This window comes from Vidua chalybeata, chromosome 1 (assembly GCF_026979565.1).
Source record: "Vidua chalybeata isolate OUT-0048 chromosome 1, bVidCha1 merged haplotype, whole genome shotgun sequence".
In the NCBI taxonomy this organism is placed as follows: Eukaryota; Metazoa; Chordata; class Aves; order Passeriformes; family Viduidae; genus Vidua; species Vidua chalybeata.
In genome coordinates, this window is record NC_071530.1 from 153,159,152 (window position 1) to 153,174,958 (window position 15,807).

Sequence of the window (15,807 nt, forward strand, 5' to 3'; positions counted from 1 at the left end):
CTCCCCCGCGGGATGGCTGCGGGGCCCCGGGGGTTTCCCCGGTAACGGCGGCGATCGGCTCCCGGAGGGTTAACGGGGGCGGCGGTGTGCCCGGGGTCAGACCAGCCCCGCCGCGGCCGGGCCGCTGCCGGTGCGAGGGTCTCCGCCCGGTGCCCCCCGCGCTCCCCCCCGCGCCGCGGGCGCGGCGCACAAAGGCGGCGGGGCCGGGGCGGCGGTAACGGGGACCGAGTCTCCCCCCGCTGCCTCCGCCCCGCTCCCCCGCACAGGCCGGGCTCCCCCGGAGCGGTAACGGCGGCGGCGGCGCCCCCGGCCCGGCCCCATGGACGCCCGAAGTCGCCGAGGGGTGAGTGCGGGGCGGGGGCTCCGCGCGGGTCCGGGACCGCGGCGTGCGCGGGGCCGGGCGGGGTCCGTGTCCCGCAGCCCCGCGGGGCGGGTGGCGCGGGTCGGGGTCTCCGCGGGTCACCCCGCGCCGCGGCCCACCCACCCGCGCAGCCCCCGGACACGCGGGGGTGCGGGGGGGGGGGGTTGCGGTGGGGTGGGATCGCGATGCCCCGCGGGGATGCACCCACCGGGGTGTCGCGTCGGGACCCTGCCGTGGGTGTGTGTGCCGTGACCGCGCACGGGGGTCGTGCCCGTGGCGTGCGTGTTGGGCCGAGCGTGGGGGCTCAGGGTGCCCACGGTACCCCGGTGCCCACCAGGGGCACGGCCACGGCGGGTGCGTGCGGGTGCACGTGCCCTCCCCACGCGTGTGCGGGGCTGCTACAGGTGTGTTTCATGTCACGGCGGATGCAGGCGTGGGGGTCCTGTCGCTGACCCCCCCCACCCCCCCCCCTGCCCCGAGCAGGGGTGCGAGCGTGGGGTCTGCCTGTCGGGGGGGGGCGTGCACACGGGTGGGAGTGAGTGTGCGTGTGTTTGCACACGTGTGTGGTGTGTGTGCGTGTGTTTGCACACGTGTGTTTGTGTGTACACACGTGCACAGGGGCGTGTGCCCAGGGCCGGCTGTGAGGCCGGGGGTAGCAGCACTGCGGCTGCGGCGGGGGGGCTGCCGGGGGAGGGTCTTACCGGGTCACGCCGGGGATTTATGGCTGCGGCAGGGCTTGCAGGCTGGAGAGGCCACCTGCCCGTCCCCCGGTTGGTGCTCCCACCGCCCCCCGTCCCCCCGGGCAGATGCTCCTCTCTCACGGCTCCTCGTTAATCCAACGGCACAGGGCGATGCCGGGCGGGAGCATCTGCCTCTCCCCAGTGCCTGGCGCTGCTGCCACTGCCGTGTCCTCTGCCGAGACGCGCAGGACAGGCACCCTGGGCTCTGCCGAGGGTCCCCGTGGCCAGTGCCCCATCTCCCTATCCCGGTACCCTGGCTCTTGGCAGCCCTTTGGGGCGGGGGGGGGCAGGACCCCCCAAGACCGGAGCGCGAGGTCCGGCAGCGCCGTGGAGTTGAGGGGGTCGACCCGAGCGCAGGCCAGCGGCTTTTGGGGGCCCCGCGGTGGCCCCGGTAACGCACATCCCCTGGCTCATTGCAGGCCGGGATTTGAGGCGGGGGCCCGGCGCCCGCGCCATGGGGAATTCGGTGAGTCGGCCCAGCTGCCTGGGCGAGAAGAGCCGGCGGCCGGAGGAGCTCCTGCGGGAGCCTGGGCTGGACGCGGGGCAGCCACCCGCCGGAGGCGGCACGGAGGCCTGGCCGGGGCTGCTGGAGAAGGCGCCGGTGCCGGTGGAGAACGGCTGGAGCCCGGTGCCCGGTGCCACCCGGAGCCGGCCGGGCAGCCCGGTGCTGAGGCGCAGCCAGTCCGAGGTGGCGGTGCAGAACGGGGGCGCAGCTGGAGTTCCGGTGAGGGGGCAGGTGGGGGGAGCAGCCTGGACCCCGCCCCGGGCCGGCGTTCCCCGCAGCACCTGGTCCTGGAAACCCGTCACCACCCGGGAGGTGACGGAGGTGACGGAGGTGACCGAGACCATCGTGACGGAGATCGTGGAGGTGACCGAGTACCCGGCGGGTGAGAAGGGTGGCGAGCCCGTGGTCACCCGGACGGTCACCGTGCTGACGGAGTGCATGGGGGAGCTCACTGCTGTTGGCTGCGCCGGACACACGGATGCCACCGAGGTGACCGACGGACAGAGAGCCTTGCTGGGAGGACACTGTGCCAAACCCCGTGCCACAGGGCCGCCCTCTAGCATGGTTTTCTCCACAGCGAGTCTTGACCTTCGTGTCCCTTGGCCAGGGCTCGTGTGGAGTCGTTGTCTGTGCCCTGGCGTGGGCTGGGCCGGTGGCACCGCTCGTGCTGGGCACCCAGCCTGGTGCTGTAGGACAGGGAGCTCCCTTCCCTCAGCTTTGGCTGGGGGGGCCGTGGGTCCGGAGGGATCCAAACGGCACCGGGTGTGCAGCCCCAGCTTTGGGGAGCGCTGTGAAGGATGCCAGGGAGGACCCCACGGGCTGGACAGGGCCCCACTGTCACCGGTGTCACCTCGGGGAGAGGGCATGGTGTGGGGGCAGCTGCCCAGCCCCACGCCTGCCCTCCGCCTGCCCACATGGGCGGCTCAGCCACCTCTCCCCACAGGTGTCCTCACGGGCTGTCCCTGTCCCAGAGGAGGCAGCGGACCGGGGCCAGGAGACGCTGGAGCGGCTGCTGGCCTGGGTGGCCGACATGGAGGAGTTGGTGAGCAACCAGAAGCCGCCGTCGGCGGAGGCGAAGGTGGTGAAGGCGCAGCTGGAGGAGCAGAAGGTCAGCAGGGCCAGCCGGCGTGTCCCGCCCACGCGTGCCCCGCCCGGGGATTAGGGGGCCGGGGTTCAGGCGGGCCGTGCCGAGGTGGGAGGGGTGCACAGGAGTCCCCGGCACAGCGCAGTGTCCCCCGTGCCTGCAGCTCCTGAAGCGCCTGCTGGAGGAACGGAGGCCGCGTGTGGAGCTCGTCCTGCAGGACAGACTGACAGCACAGGGCGAGGCGGCGCCCGAGGGCAGTGCCGGCCTCCTCAGCCTCGGGGAGAGGTGGGACAAGCTGATGCAGGAGGCTGAAGCCAGGTGGGTCAGGGGCCAGGCCCTCATCCCTGGGCTGGCATGCCCATCCCGCTGGCACGGGCTCTGCCCTCTGGTGTCCCCCGCATGGCGTCTCCGTGACACCCTGATGTCCCTGTGCTCTGCCCCGCCGGCACTGGGGCCACCACGATGGAGGGACTGTCCCCATCGCGTGTGCTGGGGCTGCACAGGAGCAGCAGGCCCGGGGCAGTACGGAGAGTCTGTCACACAGCCCTTCCCACTGGCCCCTCTGTGGGGACACTGGCCCCCTCTGTGGGGACGCTGGCCTTGCTGTGTCCCTGGCTTCAGGGCAGCACGGGGCGTGGGCACTCTGGTGTGGGGGAGAGGGGGCTTTGCAGGCTGAGACCTCAGTCTTGGGGGGCTCACCAGCCCTCCCGGCGCAGGTACGGCTGCCTGGAGCGGATCCTGCCGGCAGCCCAGGGCTTCCAGGAGGCCGTAGACGCCTTCCAGGAGTGGCTCGGTGCCACAGAGCGGCAGCTGGCCCAGCTCTGGCGTGCCGACGGCTGTGTCGGCCGCGTGCAGGATGCCCACCAGCAGACCCAGGTGGGCGCAGGTTGGGCGCGGGGTGGGCGCGGGGTGGGCACGGGCACCTGTGTCATCGCTGGTCACTGCTACAGGCCCTCTGTGAGGAGATCCGCGGGCGGCTGGGAGAGCTGGATGGCGCCCTGGAGAGCGGGCAGCGGGTCCTGGAGCTGGTGACAGGCGAGTGGCGATGGCTGGGAGTGGTGGCCACAGGGTCAGGAACGTGGGACTTGGCATGGGATGAGCACAGACAGCGGCAGCCCAGGCCAGCAAGGGGGCCCCTGGGCACTGGGGGTCCTTGGGGTGTGCTGCTCCTCACTGGGAGCTGTGGTGTGGTGTGAGGAGGGGGCAGACAGCACCCACTGGGATGCAGAGGGGCCAGGGCAGAGCCTGTGGGTCAGAGCCGTGGTGGGGCAGGGTTCAGAGGTGGCGAGGTGCAGCTGAGGAGGTGGGTCTTGCTGGCAGAGGCATGAGAGGCCGGAGCTGGGTCCGGGAGCAGGGGTAGGAGAGGGGAAAGGCCAGGACAGAGTGGCTGTCACGTGGCTGGAAGCTGTTGGTGTGGCCAGTTCCATGTCCAGGGATGCCAGTGCGGTGGCACTGATGGCGGTGCCGCGCTGCCACAGGGGAGGAGGCCCAGCTGACACAGGAGAAGATGGAGTCCCTGAGGATGCGGTACCTCATCGTGGGCCAGAGCAGCGCTGACACCGCTCACCGGCTGGGGCAGACCCTGGAGGCCTCGTCTCGCCTGGGCACGGCCCCTGAGGACCTGGCGCTGTGGCTGAGCCGCATGGAGAAGGAGCTGGGCGAGCAGGAGAGCCAGCAGGATGGCCAGGAGCCCTCAGTCACTGCCAGTGACAGGGAGAAGGTGTGGGACACTGGGCTCCCTGAGCCCCTCACCATTCCCAGCGTCGTTCCCGGTGCGTTCACGCCCTCCCTGGCTGACGTCTGTCCCTCTGCTGCAGTTTGAGCAGGTCCTGGAGTCCCAGCTCAGCCGTGTGGCTGGGCTGGCTGAGCGGCTGGAGGAGATCGGCCGCGTGCAGCTGGATGCTGAGGCTCTCCGCTCGCAGCTCTCCGAGCAGAAGGTGGGTCTGCAGCAGTGCCCAGGGGTCACGGGGGCGCTGGCTTGGCACCCCCATCCCGCCGGCTCCTGCCAGGGACCTGGCACCCACCTGCGGCTCCATTCCAGCTGCTCTCCGCCGAGATCCTGCATTGCCGGGGCCTGGTTGAGCGTCTGCTGGGGTTCTCGGAGCCGCTGCTGCGCTGCTGCCCCGAGCCCCTGCGGCAGCGCCTGCAGGTGAGCCGGGAGGGTGCCGGGGGGACATTGCCAGCACCCAGGGATGATGGCTGTGCCCCGTGTCCCCGGCCATGCAGTGACTCCCCGTCTCCGCAGCCGTCGGCGCAGGCGCTGCGGGAGCGCACGGAGCAGCTGTCCCTGCGCAGCGGCGCCTGTGCCGTGCAGCTGGAGCACGCCCAGTCCCTGCTCACCCAGTTCTCCGAGGCCCTGGAGGAGCTGCTGCCCTGGCTGGAGGAGACGCAGGCCCTGGGGGTGCAGCTCTCCCCCAACGCCATCAGCTACGAGGCCTTCAAGGAGCAGCAGGCGCTGCTGCAGGTGTGGGCAGGGCAGGGGCAAAAGGGACTCGCTCGGCCACCTCACAGGTGGGAGCGGTGACGGGATGGGGGTGGCACCGCCACGGGGACCGTCGGGCTGGGACGCCCAGCGAACAGGAGTCCCCTGGGAGCAGCCCCGGGTGCACCAGCGCATCCCTGCGGGGTGAACCCCATGGGGAACATCCCACCCCAATGCGCCCCCCACGGCTCTTCCCCGCTGCCAGAGCCTGCGGGAGGCCATCGCCGAGCACCGGCCGCTGGTGGGGAAGCTGCAGCGCGTGTCGGCGCAGCTGCTGGAGCTGAGCCCAGAGCAGGGAGCCCCGTTCCAGCGGCGCTGGCAGGAGGTGGAGGAGCAGTACGGCCACATCCGCGAGCGTGTGCGCCAGGCAGCGGCTCTGCTGGAGGATGCCCTGCCGCGATACAGCCAGGTACGGGGCTGGCACTGCCCTGGTGGGGCGCGTCCCCAGGGCCGTGCCGCCGAGTCACCGGGCTGCTCCGCAGCTGTCGGAGCGCATGGATCTGCTGCTGGAGTGCCTGGAGCGGCTGCAGAGCCGGCTGCAGAGCCAGCCCCCCGTCCGCGGCGACGCGGCCCACTTGAGGGAGCAGATCCGGGAGAACAGCCTGGCCCTGGGCGAGCTGGAGAAGCTCGGCGTGGCCCTGGAGGGCATCCGTGCACAGGGCGAGGAGCTGCTGGCCACCATGCAGGCGGTCAGCTCCGACGCCGCGGCCAGAGGTACCGGCACGGAGGGGTGGGCACGGCCCGGCCGGCAGGCGATGCGTGTCCCTGTCAGGGCCGTGTGCGGGTGCCGGGGCGCTCGCCGCACGCCGATCCCTGACCCGCTGCACCCCGCAGGGATCCAGGAGCGCACGGCGCAGCTGCTGTCCCAGTGGGGCTGCCTGCGCGGCCGCTGCCAGGAGCGGGAGCGCTGGCTTCGGGAGCTGCTGGCACTGGCCGAGCGCTTCTGGCACGGCCTGTCTGAGCTGGCCGTGGCGCTCGGCGACACCCAGCAGCTGGTGCTGGGGCTGGAGGAGGCCGGTGGCGAGCCCGAGGCCATCCGCACGCGGCTGCGCACCATGCAGGTAGGGCCGCAGCCGGGCGGGGGCTTGGTGGGCAATGCCGGGGCTCAGGGCAGCCCCCAGCGTGGGCAGCCCTGAGCCCCGTGCCCCGCACAGGCGCTGCGGGAGGAGATCGACGCGCTGCAGGGCGAGCTGGACACGCTGGGCAGCCTGGGCGTGGAGCTGATGGCGTCCTGCGGGGACCCCGACAAGCCCGATGTCACCAAGAGCCTGGACGATGTGAGCGTCCTCGGGGAGGGACAAGTCCTGGGCGTGTGCGGACGCTGCTTTGTGGGGGTGGCGTGTCCCCGATCCCCAGCAGTGCCACTGACCCCCACTCAAGGCCACTGATCCCGTGCCCAGGCACTCCCGTGGTGCCTCCAGGCCTGGATGTCCGTGTGGTGCCACCCCTGTGGCCCAGCCGCCTCCCTGGCACTAGTGACCGCCACCGCCTGTACCCCCGGGGGGCACTGCTGACCCCTGTGCCCTGTCCCCTCTGTCCCCCACGTCCCGGCCCCGCTGTGGCACCACTGACCCCCGTGCCCGGCCGCAGCTCTACTCCTCCTGGCACAGCCTGAGCCGGGTGTGGACGGAGCGGAACGGGCGCCTCGAGGAGCAGCTCCAGGCCGCCCTCAGCTACCAGGACACCATGCAGGTGGGTGCGGGGTGCCCTCGGGCAGAGGGGGCCGTGTCACCCTCCTGTCCCCACTCAGGGGGGGGGTTGAGGGGGCCACCATGGGGCCCCCCCAAGCCCGCGTGTTCCCTGTCCCCAGCGGCTGCTGGAGTGGCTGGATGCAGCCGAGCTGCGCATCGCCGAGGAGTTCCTGGTGGGAGGCGACCTGGACATGGTGCAGCAGCAGCTGGCGGAGCTCAAGGTGCCGTGCCAAACCGTGCTGTGCCGCGCCGGGCTGTGTTGTGCCGTGCCAAACCGTGCTGTGCTGTGCCAAACCGTGCTGTGCCGCGCCGGGCTGTGTTGTGCCGTGCCAAACCGTGCTGTGCTGTGCTGGGCCATGCTGTGCTGCGCCAAAACTGTTCTGTGCCACACCAAACCGTGCTGTGCCACACCAAACCGTGCTGTGCCACACCGGGTCATGCTGTGCTGGGCCAAACCATGCTGTGCCACACTGGGCCGTGCTGTGCTGCACCAGACCGTGCCATGCCGTGCCTAACCGTGCTGTGCCACGCCAAACTGTGCTGTGCCACGCCAAACTGTGTTGTGCCACACCAAATCGTGCCATGCCATGCCAAACCGTGCTGTGGTGCACCAAACCGTGCTGTGCCACACCAAACCGTGCTGTGCCACACCAAACTGTGCTGTGCCACGCCAAACCGTGCTGTGCTGCACCAAACCGTGCTGTGCTGCATTGGGCCATGCTGTGCCACACAAAACCGTGCTGTGCTGCACCAAACCATGCTGTGCCACGCCGTGCTGTGCTGTGCCACACCAAACCGTGCTGTGTCACACCAAACCGTGCTGTGCCACACCAAACCGTGCTGTGTCACACCAAACCGTGCTGTGCCACACCAAACCGTGCTGTGTCACACCAAACCGTGCTGTGCCACACCAAACCGTGCTGTGCCACGCCGTGCTGTGCCACGCCGTGCCCCGATCCCTGGGGGCCGGCACAGGCAGGGAGGGCAGTGGGTACTCCGGGCAGAGGGGGATGGATTGGGATGGCAGGTCGGACAGTGCCCGCGCCCCAGTGCGCTGGGTAGCCAAGTCCTGCCCGGGGCGGCCAAATCCTGAACCCCACGAGCCCCTGAGGAGGTTGGGCACCCCCAGAGGAGCAGCTCAGGGCCCAGGTGCCTGTGCTGTGCCGTGGGGTGCCGGGGGGTCAGGCAGACCCTGTCACCAACCAGTGCCGCCTCCCAGGAGTTCAAGCGGGAGCTGTACCAGTGCAAGGTGGATGTGGAGAGCCTGCGGCACCAGGGGGGCACGGGGCAGGGGGACCCCCCGGCCGCGCTCAGCGACTTCCGCCAGCGCTGGGACCACCTGGAGGAGGAGATCGTCAGCCGGCAGGTGGGGAGGGGGCACGGGGGGCACGGGGCAGGGCTGGCAGGGCAGGTGGGGTGCCATGGATGTGCTGGCTGGGCACGTCCTGTGGTGCTGGGCCAGCGCGGGGGGTTGCAAGTGGGCACTGGGTGTGGGTGCACAGGACAGGTGGGCACTGGGTGGGCACTGGGTGTGGGTGCACAGGACAGGTGGGCACTGGGTGGGCACTGGGTGTGGGTGCACAGGGCCATGTGGGCACTGGGTGTGGGTGCACAGGACAGGTGGGCACTGGGTGTGGGTGCACAGGACAGGTGGGCACTGGGTGGGTTTTGGGTGGGTGCACAGGGCCATGTGGGCACTGGGTGGGCTTTGGGTGGGTGCCCAGGGCTGTGTGGGCACTAGGTGGATGCCCAGGGCCGTGTGGGCACTGGGTGGGCTTTGGGTGGGTGCCCAGGGCTGTGTGGGCACTAGGTGGATGCCCAGGGCCGTGTGGGCACTGGGTGGGCACTGGGTGGGTGCCCAGGGCTGTGTGGGCACTGGGTGGGTGCCCAGGGCCAGGTGGGCACTGGGTGGGCTTTGGGTGGGTGCCCAGGGCTGTGTGGGCACTGGGTGGCTGTCCAGGGCCAGGTGGGCACTGGGTGGGCACTGGGTGGCTGTCCAGGGCTGTGTGGGCACTGGGTGGGTGCCCAGGGCCATGTGGGCACTGGGTGGGTGCCCAGGGCTGTATGGGTGCTGGGTGAGCGCCCAGGGCCGTGTGGGCACTGGGTGGGCATTGGGTGGGCGCTGGGTGGGTGCTCAGGGCCAGGTGGGCACTGGGTGGGCTTTGGGTGGGTGCCCAGGACTGTGTAGGTGCTGGGTGAGCGCCCAGGGCCGTGTGGGTGCTGGGTGGGCACTGAGTGGGTGCCGGGTGGGCACGGGGTGCCCAGGGCCGGGGCTGCCCTTGCTTCCCCTGACATCCCGGCTCCCTCCCGGCAGCACCAGCTGGAGGCAGCGCTGCTGGGGCTGGGGCAGTTCCAGCACCAGCTGGCCGAGCTGCTGCAGTGGCTGAGCCGCACCGGGGAGCAGCTGCGCGGCCCCGCGCCCCTGCGGCCCGACCTGCAGAGCTGCGAGATCGAGCTGGCCAAGCACAAGGTGAGGCTGCACGGCGGCCCGAGGGACACGCGGCCACAGCCACAGGGGCACTGCCGGGCTGGGTGTCCTGGGGGGCTGGCCCTGGTGGCACCCCCAGGGTGTGTGTCCTGGGGGGCTGGCCCTGGTGGCACCCCCAGGGTGTGTGTCCTGGGGGGCTGGCCCTGGTGGTACCCCAGTGTGCGTGGGTCTCCTGACCCTGGTGGCACCCCAGGGTGGGTGTCCTGGCAATAGTGGCACCCCCAGGGTGGGTGTCCTGGCCCTGGTGGCACCCCAGGGTGGGTGTCCTGGCCGTGGTGACATCCCCAGGGTGGGTGGGTGTCTCCTGGCTGTGGTGGCACCCCCAGAATGGGTGGATGTCCTGGCCCTGGTGGCACCCCAGGATGGGTCTCCTGGCCCTGGTGGCACCCCAGGGTGGATGTCCTGGCCCTGGTGGCACCCCCAGGCTGGGTGGGTCTCCTGCCCCTGGTGGCACCCCAGAATGGGTGTCCTGGCCATGGTGACACCCCTAGAATGGGTGTCCTAGCCCTGGTGGCACCCCAGGGTGGGTGGGTGTCCTGGCCCTGGTGGCACCCCTAGGGTGGATGTCCTGGCCATGGTGGCACCCCAGGATGGGTGGGTGTCCTGGCTGTGGTGACACCCCCAGGCTGGGTGGGTGTCCTGGCCCTGGTGGCACCCCAGGATGGGTCTCCTGGCCCTGGTGACACCCCAGGCTGGGTGTCCTGGCCATGGTGGCACCCCAGGATGGGTGGGTGTCCTGGCTGTGGTGACACCCCCAGGCTGGGTGGGTGTCCTGGCCCTGGTGGCACCCCCAGGATGGGTCTCCTGCCCCTAGTGGCATCCCAGAATGGGTGTCCTGGCCGTGGTGACACCCCCAGAATGGGTGTCCTAGCCCTGGTGGCACCCCAGGCTGGGTGGGTGTCCTAGCCCTGGTGGCACCCCAGGCTGGGTGGGTGTCCTGGCCCTGGTGACACCCCCAGGCTGGGTGGGTGTCCTGGCCCTGGTGGCACCCCAGGCTGGGTGGGTCTCCTGGCCATGGTGGCACCCCAGGGTGGGTGTCCTGGCCATGGTGGCACCCCCAGGCTGGGTGGGTCTCCTGGCCCTGGTGGCACCCCAGGGTGGGTCTCCTGGCCACAGGGCTCTGCCCGGCCCCTCCTCAGGTGCTGTGGCGGCAGGGCCGGGCAGGCTGCAGCGCGGGGACGCGTCCCCTCCCGCGCTGACACCACGGCAGGAATGAGCTGTCTCAGTGCCGGCCCCGTGCCACAGCCCCTTGCCCGGGCACGCTCCTGGCGTGCCTGACGCAGGCGAGGCTGCGAGGGCCGGGCTGTCCCCAGGGTCCCTGTCCCCTCTGCGCCTTTCCCGGCCACCCCGCTGCCACGAATCGGCAAATCCTGTGCCTCACCACCCTGCTGAGATCAAGAGCCCTGGCACCAGCTTGGAGGCACCCGTGGGTGCCACCCTTGCCCCGTGTGGCACCCCCAGTCCCCAGGGCTGTGGTGGCAGCAGAGGTGTCTCGGGGCGAGGGGCTCTGCGCGGTGCAGACAGAGGAAAGCGGGGTGCGGGCGCCCCGGCCCCAGCCGTGACGCCGCCGCTCCGTGCCCAGGTGCTGCGCACGGACGTGATGTCCCACGCCCGCACGGTGCAGTCGGTGACCGAGGCTGGGCAGGGGCTGCTGCTCTCCAGCCTGGGGGAGAGCGTGGAGGGGCTGCAGCGCAGCCTGCAGCAGCTGGAGCAGCACTGGGACCTGGTGCGCAGCGAGACCGAGAGCCGGCAGCTGGAGCTGGAGAACAACCTCAGCCAGGTACGGCCGCGGCTCCGCGGCGCCGCCGGACGGCGGGGCCGGCGCTGAGCCCCGCCTCGCCCCCAGGTGCAGGACATCACGCTGGAGATCACGGAGCTGCTGCAGTGGCTGGAGCAGGTGGAGCTGCAGCTCTTCTGCTCCAAGCCGGCCTGGGGCCACCCGGATGTCACCAAAGAGAAGCTCAACGCGCACTTGGTGAGAGCCAGCGCCAGCCTGGGCCCTGCTGCAGGACCAGCCCCTGGGGTCTTTTGGGGGGGATGTGTGCCCCAGATTCACCCTCTCCACACTGCTGGGCCAGGATCCTTCTCTGCTGCCTCCTGTCCCCTGCCAGGCAGAGCCTGGTACCCCTCCCTCAGCTGCTCCAGCTCCATAAGACAGAGCAGGAGACATCCTTGTCCTTGTGCCTTGCCCTGAAACTGTTCCTGTCCCCATCCACATCCCTATCTTTATCCCCTCTCCTTGTTCACTGTGGCTGTCTCCCTTGTCCCCATCCCCTGTTCCCATCCCTGTTCCCTGTCTGCTTTGCCTGACCCCTCCACATCCCATCTCCCACCCTGTTCCCATCCCCATCCCCGTTCCTATCCCCATCCTTGTACCGGTCACTCTGCCTGCCCCATCCCTGTTCCCATCCCCATTCCCATCCCCATCCCCGTTCTCATCCCCATCCCCATTCCCATCCCTGTTCCCATCCCCATCCCTGTACCTGTCACCCTGCCTGCCCCATCCACATCCTCATCCCTACCCCCATTCCAATCCCTGTCCCCTGTCTGCTTTAACTGACCCTTACATATCCCCATCTCTGTCCCCCTTCTCATCCCCAACCCTGTTCCCAGCCCTGTTCCCATCCCCATCCCTGTCCTGTCTGCTTTACCTGACCCATCCCCATCCCCATCCCTGTTCCCATCCCCATTCCCATCCCCATCCCTGTACCTGTCACCCTGCCTGCCCCATCCCCATCCCCGTTCCCACCCCTGTTCCCATTCCCATCCCCATCCCTGTACCTGTCACCCTCCCTGCACCATCCACATCCCCATCCCTGTTCCCATCCCCATCCCCATCCCTGTTCCCTTCCCCGTTCCCATCTCCATCCCTGTTCCCGTCACCCTGCCTGCCCCATCCCCATCCCTGTTCCCGTTCCCATCCCCATCCCTGTTCCCATCCCTGTTCCCGTTCCCATCCCCATCCCTGTACCTGTCACCCTGCCTGCACCATCCACATCCCCATCCCTGTTCCCATCCCTGTTCCCATTCCCATCCCCATCCCTGTACCTGTCATCCTGCCTGCACCATCCACATCCCCATCCCTGTTCCCATCCCTGTTCCCATCCCCATCCCTGTACCTGTCACCCTGCCTGCACCATCCACATCCCCATCCCTGTTCCCATCCCTGTTCCCATCCCCATCCCTGTACCTGTCACCCTGCCTGCACCATCCACATCCCCATCCCTGTTCCCATCCCTGTTCCCATTCCCATCCCTGTACCTGTCACCCTGCCTGCCCCATCCCCATCCTCACCCCCATTCCCGTTCCACTCCCTGTCCCCCTCCTCATCCTGCCCGCCGTCCCGGTGCTGATGCCGCTGCCGTGGCGGGCGCTGTCCCGGTGTCCCGGCAGGAGCTGTGCCGGGAGCTGGAGGCGCGGGCCGTGACCTACCGGGGGCTGCGGGAGCGGCTGCAGCGGCTGCTGGACTCGTGCCGCGCCGGCCGGCCCTGCAGCACCGAGCACAGCCTGCGGCTCCTGGAGCAGAAGTGGGAGAGCGTCCAGGCCGAGGCCCAGGAGAGGAAGGTGTGCGGGGTGGTGGGGGGGCTCTGACCCCCGGGGGGCTCATCCCGACCGGACCGGGTCGGTCGCCGGGAGCTCGTCTCCACCGGTGCCCGCCCCTGCCCGCAGGAGCGCCTGGCCGAGGGGCTGACGGTCACCACCGAGTTCCACGGCTCCGCGCAGGAGCTGCTGCGCTGGGTGGCGCACGCCGAAGAGCTGCTGGGGTCCCCCGCGCCCCCCAGCTTCGTCCTGGACACCGTCACCGCCCAGATCCAGGAGCACAAGGCAAGCGCCGTGCCCTCGGGGCCGCTTCGTGGAGCTGCGGTCCGCCCCAGGGGTCCCGCGTGGCACCTGCAGGGTGCCCGGGGCAAGCGGCGCGCGTGTCCCCGCCGCAGCGGAGCGAGCGCGCCCTGTGCCCCATCCCGGCGTGTGCCTGGCGCTCCACGTCCCGTCCTGGCACGGGCTGTGGCCGGGGGCTCCTCACCCGCCCCGGGGCCAGCCGCGCTCAGCTGCCCCCTTCCCTTCCCCGCAGGCCCTGGTGAAGGAGGCGAACGCCCACGGGGAGAAGCTGGGCGGGCTGGAGGCCGTGGCCGCGCGCCTGAAGGATTTCAGCCGCAAGCAGGACGGGGCCGTCATCCAGAACCTGGTGCTGGCGGCCCGGGAGCGGCTGGGCAAGGTCCTGCAGCGGGCGGCCGAGCGCGGGGCCGTGCTGGAGGAGGCCCGAAAACGCAGCAAGCAGGTACCGGGACACAGCCCCGGGCTGGGGAGGGGGCTCTGGCCCTTGGTGTGCTTTGGACACGGGCCTGGAGGGACAGGACAAGGGGGAATGGCTTCCCGCTGCCAGAGGGCAGGATTAGACGGATCTTGGGGGGAAATTCTTCCCTGTGAGGGGGGTTTCCCGGAGAAGCTGTGGCTGCCCCATCCTCGGATGTGTCCAAGGCCAAGTTGGACGGGGCTTGGAGCAGCCTGGGCTAGCGGAAGGTGTCCCTGCCCGTGGCAGGGGGGTGGAACTGGCTGGGCTTTAAGGTCCTTCCAACCCAAACCGTCCCGGGACTGTTGATTCCATGCCGGGAGCTGTGCCGGGAAGGGACCACGCGGCTCCGGCGTTGTCACGGTGCCGTACCGGCCCGTGGCGGTGCCCAGGCCGTGCCACTCCCTTGTGTGGCTCCGTGGCTCCTGTTTGGGTCGCCCCGGACCCGCTTTTCCCCCGCAGCCCCCTCAGCCCTGCCCTCCCCTGCAGTTCAGCGAGTCCCGGCGGCTGCTCCTGGACTGGATGGACGAGGTGGAGCAGAGCCTGGAGGTGCCGCAGGACGCCGCCACCAGCCAGGAGGAGATCAAGTGCCAGCTGGCTGAGCACAAGGTGGGGCCGCCCTGCTCCTTGGCACGGGCTGGGGGGCAGAACTGGGGTTCTGGGGGCTGCAGGGGGGGAACCCCGGCTCCCAGAGGGGTTCTGGGGGCTGCAGGGGGGGATCCCCAGCTCCTAGCGGGGTTCTGGGGGCTGCAGGGGGGGATCCCCAGCTCCCAGAGGGGTTCTGGGGGCTGCAGGAGGGGATCCCCAGCTCCTAGAGGGGTTCTGGGGGCTGCAGGGGGGATCCCCAGCTCCCAGAGGGGTTCTGGGGGCTGCAGGGGGGGATCCCCAGCTCCTAGAGGGGTTCTGGGGGCTGCAGGGGGGGATCCCCAGCTCCTAGAGGGGTTCTGGGGGCTGCAGGGGGGGATCCCCAGCTCCTAGAGGGGTTCTGGGGGCTGCAGGGGGGGATCCCCAGCTCCCAGAGAGGTTCTGGGGGCTGAAGGGGGGATCCCCAGATCCCAGGGGTGTTCTGGGGGCTGCAGAGTGGGGATCCCCAGCTCCCAGGGGGGCTCTCGGGGCTGCAGGGGGGGATCCCCAGCTCCCATGGGTGTTCTGGGGGCTGCAGGGGGGGATCCCCAGCTCCCAGGGGGTTCTGGGGGCTGCAGGGGGGGATCCCCAGCTCCCAGAGGGGTTCTGGGGGCTGCAGGGGGGGATCCCCAGCTCCTAGAGGAGTTCTGGGGGCTGCAGGGGGGATCCCCGGCTCCCAGGGGGTTCTGGGGGCTGCAGGGGGGGATCCCCAGCTCCTAGAGGGGTTCTGGGGGCAGCATGGGGGGATCCTCAGCTCCCAGGGAGGTTCTGGGGGCTGCAGGGGGGATCCGCAGCTCCCAGAGGGGTTCTGGGGGCTGCAGAGTGGGGATCCCCAGCTCCCAGGGGGAACACCCAGTACCAGGGGGATTGGACAACTCCCCAGGGCCATCCTGCACAGCCGGGAGACCTGGCGGGGAGCGCTGGGCCCGGGGATGTTGGGCGTGTAGGGCGTCCCAGCTGCCCTTGGGGGAGGAGGGAGTGTCCCCCCCACAGCTGGGGGAGCCGGCACCCAGCTGTGGGGTGCGCGGGGCCCCCGCAGGCATTCCAGAAGCTGCTGCGGGCCAAGCGGCCGGTGTACGAGGCCACGCTGCGGAGCGGGCGGGCGCTGCGGGAGGGGGCGCGGCTGCCCCAGGACCTGCAGCCGCTGGAGGAGCTGCTGGGGGAGCTGAAGGAGCGCTGGGATGCGCTGTGCAGCCACGCCGCGGAGAGGTGGGAACGGCGCGGGAGGGACTGGGGTGGGGTGGGAAGGAGGTGGTGGTGGGACGGGGTGGGCTGGGATGGGGGGTGGGATAGGGAAGGGGTTGGGATGCAGGTGGGATGGGATGGGGATAGGGGTGGAAATGGTGCCCGCAGCACTTCTGTGAGGGTTTGGGGTGCTGGGGAACCCCGTGCCCGCTGCTGTGAGGGTTTGGGGTGCACAGGAATGCTGTGCCCACTTCTGTGGGGGTTTGGGGTGCACAGGAACCCTGTGCCCATTGTTGTGAGGGTTTGGGGTGCACAGGAACTCCGTGCCCGCTGCTGTGAGGGTTTGGGGGCACAAG

At 70.5% G+C, this 15,807-nt stretch overlaps 1 protein-coding gene across 1 annotated transcript in view; it reads left to right on the forward strand.

Moving 5' to 3' along the window:
- The first annotated feature begins 284 nt into the window (after window positions 1-284).
- Window positions 285-15,807, forward strand: part of LOC128790030 (microtubule-actin cross-linking factor 1, isoforms 6/7-like) — a 29,538-nt gene continuing 14,015 nt past the window's right edge. The window contains exons 1-25 of the mRNA XM_053946460.1: window positions 285-343; window positions 1,521-2,095; window positions 2,550-2,714; window positions 2,854-3,008; window positions 3,407-3,566; window positions 3,641-3,725; window positions 4,169-4,410; window positions 4,508-4,627; window positions 4,732-4,839; window positions 4,936-5,154; window positions 5,378-5,581; window positions 5,655-5,886; window positions 6,007-6,233; window positions 6,327-6,449; window positions 6,763-6,864; window positions 6,983-7,084; window positions 8,083-8,229; window positions 9,178-9,333; window positions 10,934-11,131; window positions 11,198-11,326; window positions 12,745-12,915; window positions 13,021-13,176; window positions 13,424-13,630; window positions 14,132-14,251; window positions 15,306-15,475. Of these exons, the coding sequence (XP_053802435.1) occupies window positions 1,556-2,095; window positions 2,550-2,714; window positions 2,854-3,008; window positions 3,407-3,566; window positions 3,641-3,725; window positions 4,169-4,410; window positions 4,508-4,627; window positions 4,732-4,839; window positions 4,936-5,154; window positions 5,378-5,581; window positions 5,655-5,886; window positions 6,007-6,233; window positions 6,327-6,449; window positions 6,763-6,864; window positions 6,983-7,084; window positions 8,083-8,229; window positions 9,178-9,333; window positions 10,934-11,131; window positions 11,198-11,326; window positions 12,745-12,915; window positions 13,021-13,176; window positions 13,424-13,630; window positions 14,132-14,251; window positions 15,306-15,475 (4,238 nt within the window). The 5' untranslated portion in view covers window positions 285-343; window positions 1,521-1,555. The remainder of the gene's footprint in view (window positions 344-1,520; window positions 2,096-2,549; window positions 2,715-2,853; window positions 3,009-3,406; window positions 3,567-3,640; window positions 3,726-4,168; window positions 4,411-4,507; window positions 4,628-4,731; window positions 4,840-4,935; window positions 5,155-5,377; window positions 5,582-5,654; window positions 5,887-6,006; window positions 6,234-6,326; window positions 6,450-6,762; window positions 6,865-6,982; window positions 7,085-8,082; window positions 8,230-9,177; window positions 9,334-10,933; window positions 11,132-11,197; window positions 11,327-12,744; window positions 12,916-13,020; window positions 13,177-13,423; window positions 13,631-14,131; window positions 14,252-15,305; window positions 15,476-15,807) is intronic.